This window comes from Micromesistius poutassou (genome assembly GCF_964030765.1).
Source record: "Micromesistius poutassou genome assembly, contig: SCAFFOLD_6041, whole genome shotgun sequence".
Classification (NCBI taxonomy): Eukaryota; Metazoa; Chordata; class Actinopteri; order Gadiformes; family Gadidae; genus Micromesistius; species Micromesistius poutassou.
In genome coordinates this window covers 110-5,658 of record NW_028179003.1, presented here as the reverse complement: position 1 = coordinate 5,658, position 5,549 = coordinate 110, and the positions used below count along the sequence as shown (strand labels likewise).

The window sequence follows — 5,549 nt, the reverse complement described above, 5'->3', positions numbered from 1 at the left end:
TCCTAAACATGAGCTATTTGGATCATAATTCCACACATTTCAAAAGAATACAATGAAACATGAGGGTTTGTGTTAAATGATTATTTTAACAAACGCAAGAAAAACAGAACATACAAGAGTTAGGTGAACTCTACTTTATTTAAATTAAATCATTAATATTTACCAAAAACACTAAACCCATTCTTCGTTATTCAACCTCATTAATATAGGCTATGCTAAGGTGGTGGGAGGATGGAATTGGAAGAAAGATTTTAGGCAGTTTATGCAGGAATGAAGAAAGCATATGTGGGAAAGGTTGTAAACTGAAGTAAAGGTATAGAGCCACGGACAGAGAGACAGAGAGACAGACAGAGAGACACCATGGTCATAGAGCCACTGACAGAGCGAGAGAGAGAGAGACAGAGAGAGTCACCAAGGGACAGAGTTACAGACTACAGATATCAGTTTGATTCTTTACCGTTTCCTCTCGTTGAAGCAACTTTTTAAATCACTTTTTACTTGTTTATTTTATTTTTTTCATCTTTTTGACATTTTATGTATTTTTGTAGGAATGTTAAGATAATTTGTGCAGAAGACAGATACTCTATTTGCATGTTGAATCATGCACAACAATATCCGGTTGGGCTATGAATGTCAAAGTATGTAAACAATATTAAAAAAAAGCACTTTCTGATAATATTCCATGTCCATGCCTGTGCATCCGTTTTAAAAATAAGTTGTATGCGATTAAAAGTTTAATAATTTGCACATCAGATTTTTTCTAAAGTAAAACAAACGCATTTATATAAAACAGTTTTCCTGTGCCTCAACTAGTGATTGAAAATAAAAAAGGAGGGAAGAGAACAGCTAAAATACAAAAACAAAATCTTGATTCAAGGTCAAGGCCCAGAGCTAACATACGAGCGACTGGATCAGCGATCGATCTGAAGTCTTGTTTTGTTTCCTTTCAGTCTTTCAGGCGTCTTTACAAAAAGCAGATCAAAGCAGAGATTGTGGTTTGATAGTGCAGTCATTCATGTGTTCATCTCGTCACCGGAGCCTCACGGACCTAACATAGGAGAGACACATACAACCATCACTTCAGAGGAGAGACACATTCAACCATCACTTCAGAGGAGAGACACATACAACCATCACTTCAGAGCAGAGACACATTCAACCATCACTTCAGAGGAGAGACACATTCAACCATCACTTCAGAGCAGAGACACATTCAACCATCACTTCAGAGGAGAGACACATTCAACCATCACTTCAGAGGAGAGACACATTCAACCATCACTTCAGAGGAGAGACACAATCAACCATCACTTCAGAGGAGAGACACAATCAACCATCACTTCAGAGGAGAGACACATTCAACCATCACTTCACCAGCTCAGACACTGGGTCGGACACCAGAAAAGAAAGGGGCGGAGTCACGTCTCGATTGGTCACAGTTATAATCTACAGTAATAATAAAGTCATTCACTGAGTGAAGCTTTAGAAGAGGATTTGAATGAATGTATTTCTGCGATGGACAGGCTAAACGGTTTTGATTTGAAACCTTTACAGACACTTCTTCTAATAACATTTTTCTCTGGACAGGATGTTTGGGCTTGAGTTACCTCCGGGAAAGTCTACCAGTGCTGTCCGGTTTGTACTGGACGTCAGCCAATGAGGGCTTACCGATCCCTGGAATCCCCCAACGGGATTGGTTGAAATTGAACGTTTTGTGGAACGCCCTTTCAGACTTTATTATTCTGATGTCTGATTTGTGAGACAGACCAACCAGTCAAAACCCTCAAGTCTGTCGTCGTTTGAAACGACGTCACACTAACCCTTGTGACATATACGTGTGTTTTCCCGGGTTGTATTACAACGGCGATTTCATTGGACAGTGTATTCACGTATATTTGCACAACGCGATCTGATAGGCCGACGGATCAGTTGCTGCATGAAAAGTTGAAAAATTCTCAACCTTTTGACGCAGGCAAAGGAGCCGACAGAATGGACGGACAATGCATTTCGAAAGCGCCCCATGCAAAGTCAATGAGCTCCGTCAACGGACAGAGGTAGTGTGAACGCGGCGTAAATCTAACCCTATAGAGTGAGGGTCAGTCACACTAACTCTTACCCTACAGAGTGAGGGTTAGGCACTCACCTCAGAAGAGGCCGCAGTCCTTGAGGTTAGGTTACTGTCAAAGAGTTTGGGTTAGTCACACTAACCCTCACTAACCCTAACCCTATAGAGTTAGGGTCAGTCACACTAACTCTTACCCTACAGAGTGAGGGTTAGTCACTCACCTCAGAAGAGGCCGCAGTCCTTGAGGTTGTTCTTGATGATGACGTCGGTGACAGCGTCGAACACAAACTGCACGTTCTTGGTGTCGGTGGCGCAGGTGAAGTGGGAGTAGATCTCCTTGGTGTCCTTCTTCTTGTTCAGGTCCTCGAACTTGGTCTGGATGTAGGCCTGCGCCTCCTCATACTTGTTGGGGCCTGGAGGGTTTGGGAGGGGAGGAGATCTGAGAAGGGGCTTCAAACCATCGGACACCCGAACCTACCTCTCTGACTGCATGGTCAGGACTCTCTTTGAGACACTCATCCTTAAGATGAACACACCGTAGATAACAAGGTCCAGGGCGAACCAAAGGGTTAGAGAAACAAAGGCTGAGTAGGCCTATCGCTGAACTGTAGAGTAGAAGAGTGTGTAGGCCTACCGCTGTACTACTGGGTGATAGAGGGTGAGTAGGCCTACCGCTGTACTACAGGGTGATAAGAGGGTGAGTAGGCCTACCGCTGTACTACAGGGTGATAGAGGGTGAGTAGGCCTACCGCTGTACTACAGGATGATAAGAGGGTGAGTAGGCCTACCGCTGTACTACAGGATGATAAGAGGGTGAGTAGGCCTACCGCTGTACTACAGGATGATAAGAGGGTGAGTAGGCCTACCACTGTACTACAGGATGATAAGAGGGTGAGTAGGCCTACCACTGTACTACAGGATGATAAGAGGGTGAGTAGGCCTACTACTGTACTACAGGATGATAAGAGGGTGAGTAGGCCTACCGCTGTACTACAGGATGATAAGAGGGTGAGTAGGCCTACCACTGTACTACAGGATGATAAGAGGGTGAGTAGGCCTACCACTGTACTACAGGATGATAAGAGGGTGAGTAGGCCTACTACTGTACTACAGGATGATAAGAGGGTGAGTAGGCCTACCGCTGTACTACAGGATGATAGAGGGTGAGTAGGCCTACCGCTGTACTACAGGATGATAAGAGGGTGAGTAGGCCTACTACTGTACTACAGGATGATAAGAGGGTGAGTAGGCCTACCGCTGTACTACAGGATGATAAGAGGGTGAGTAGGCCTACCGCTGTACTACAGGGTGATAGAGGGTGAGTAGGCCTACCACTGTACTACAGGATGATAAGAGGGTGAGTAGGCCTACCACTGTACTCAGGGAAGCAGATGGTGAGCGGGCTGTGGGCGATCTTCTCCTCGAACAGGTCCTTCTTGTTGAGGAACAGGATGATGGAGGTCTCCGTGAACCACTTGTTGTTGCAGATGGAGTCGAACAGCTTCATGCTCTCGTGCATCCGGTTCTGGAAGCCGGGGAAGACGTGATGCAGAGATTAGAACCAAGAACAGAGGGGGAATGAACCCTGGGCCATCACCATGGCAATGGGAGGGTACCACACACACACACACACACACACACACACACACACACACACACACACACACACACACACACACACACACACACACACACACACACACACACACACACACACACACACACAAAGTTTGGGGTCACTAAGAGATGTCCTTATTTTTTTAAGAAAAGCACAATCTTTTCAAGGAAGATAACAGATAACTGGATGTGGCTGATCTTTAATGTAATATCTACATCGATGTACAGAGGCTCACTTCCAGAAACCATCACTCAACTCAACCATCACTTTGTTCTAATGGTACATTGTTTAGCTAATCGTGTTAAAAGGCTAATTGATGATTAGAAAACCCTTGTGCAATTATGTTAGCACAGCTGAAAACTGTTGAATAAAAGTGTGAGTTTTCATGGAAAACATGAAATTGTCTGGGTGACCCCAAACTTTTGAACGGTAGTGTATATATATATGTATTAGGGCTGTTAAAATTTGCACGATAATAACGCATTAACGTGATTAAAAATTGTAATCGTTTGACAGCCCTAGTATATATATATACATGTATATGTATATGATATATCTATAGAGACATGATCCTGAGGCCTCACCATCTCCTCGTCCTCCGCCAGCACCAGGTCGTACGCGCTCATGGCCACGCAGAAGATGATGGCGGTCACGCCCTCGAAGCAGTGGATCCACTTCTTCCTCTCCGACCGCTGGCCGCCCACGTCAAACATCCTGCACACAGCCGGCAGCGGCGCTCAGTGATGAAGCACCCGGGGGCCGCCCGCCACGGGGGGCCGCCCGCCGCGGGGCAACACCGGGACTGACGGCAAACTTTTGCACAAACATTTTCTTCAATAAACAAAGCTTTCGCCGTTGTCCAGAAATACCTTGCGGGTACTGTGTTTGTTTGTTTTTATCCCGTTCTCGCACGGAAGTGACGACTCTGTGGACCAATCAACGGACGGCATGTGTAGCTACAACTTTTCTGCACCCTTTCAGACCGCTTGGTACCCCGGAGGAGTACTGGAGAATAAGTACGGCTAATCGCGACTCAGTGCGCTTATTTTGGGACCCCGCCCACCTTTGGCGTTGGAAACACAAACCATACCACACATAACCGTACCGCTCCTCGGACACGCGCCACCTGACACTCGTATCACGAGAGGAGATGAAGCATCAATATCCTCACGTTCATAAAAGAAGCAAATCAATAACAAAAGCGAACCAGAAGAGACAACAGTGTTCTGATTCCCTGAAGGACCAGAGGAGGGAGGGGGAAGGCCCTCATGTTTTGAGACGAGGACTCACTTGAAGTGCAGGTCCTTGAAGGTAAAGTGTGTCTCCACGATGCCCGTGGTCTTCACTCGGGTCCTCAGCACGTCCTGCTGGGTGGGGATGTAATCCCCCTTGCCTATTCTCTCCAGGTCGTTCAGGTAACTGTCCGGACACACACACACACACACACACACACACACACTTAACCAGGGTAGCTGATATGTAGTGCACACAGGTGGATGAGGTCATGAAGGAGGTAGCTGTAGAGGTGTTGGCACCACCTGGCACCACCTGATCCAGGGTCTGCTCCACCACCTCTACAGCTAGCTGCAGTCCTCCCCCAACAACACGTCCCTAACCCTGAGGGAGCTAGCCTCCAGGTCTCCGCCCGGTCGGGACCAGACCGGAGGTGGGGCTGGACCAGAGACTCAGGGGGAGGTGGGGGACAGAGGGGGAGGTGTGGGGGGACAGAGGGGGAGATGTGGGAGACAGAGGGGGAGGTGTGGGGGGACAAAGGGGGAGATGTGGGAGACAGAGGGGGGGGGGGGGGGGGGGCGGGGTGGGGGCAGGGTATCTGCAGGTTTCAGCAAGTCAAATTTAAGACTTTTT

At 47.1% G+C, this 5,549-nt stretch overlaps 1 protein-coding gene across 1 annotated transcript; it reads right to left on the bottom strand.

Annotated features, from left to right (window-relative positions):
• LOC311373194 (guanine nucleotide-binding protein G(i) subunit alpha-2) lies at positions 1–5,104 on the bottom strand. Its single transcript, XM_084490023.1, has 5 exons — positions 4,974–5,104; positions 4,268–4,397; positions 3,437–3,590; positions 2,287–2,478; positions 1–1,048 (listed from the first exon to the last, which is right to left on the bottom strand). The coding sequence occupies exons 2-4, from the start codon at positions 4,394–4,396 to the stop codon at positions 2,288–2,290; spliced, it is 474 nt and encodes a 157-aa protein (XP_084346149.1). The 5' UTR covers position 4,397; positions 4,974–5,104; the 3' UTR covers positions 1–1,048; position 2,287.
• Positions 5,105–5,549: the final 445 nt, after the last annotated feature.

Bases quoted from the DNA above. Each gene is read 5' to 3' on its own strand.
- LOC311373194 (XM_084490023.1), bottom strand. From the start codon at position 4,396: ATGTTTGACGTGGGCGGCCAGCGGTCGGAGAGGAAGAAGTGGATCCAC. The intron at 3,591-4,267 runs GTGAGGCCTCAG...CCCGGCTTCCAG, and splicing joins TGGCGGAGGACGAGGAGATG to AACCGGATGCACGAGAGCAT. The intron at 2,479-3,436 runs GTAGGCCTACTC...CAAACCCTCCAG, and splicing joins CTGCTTCCCTGAGTACAGTG to GCCCCAACAAGTATGAGGAG.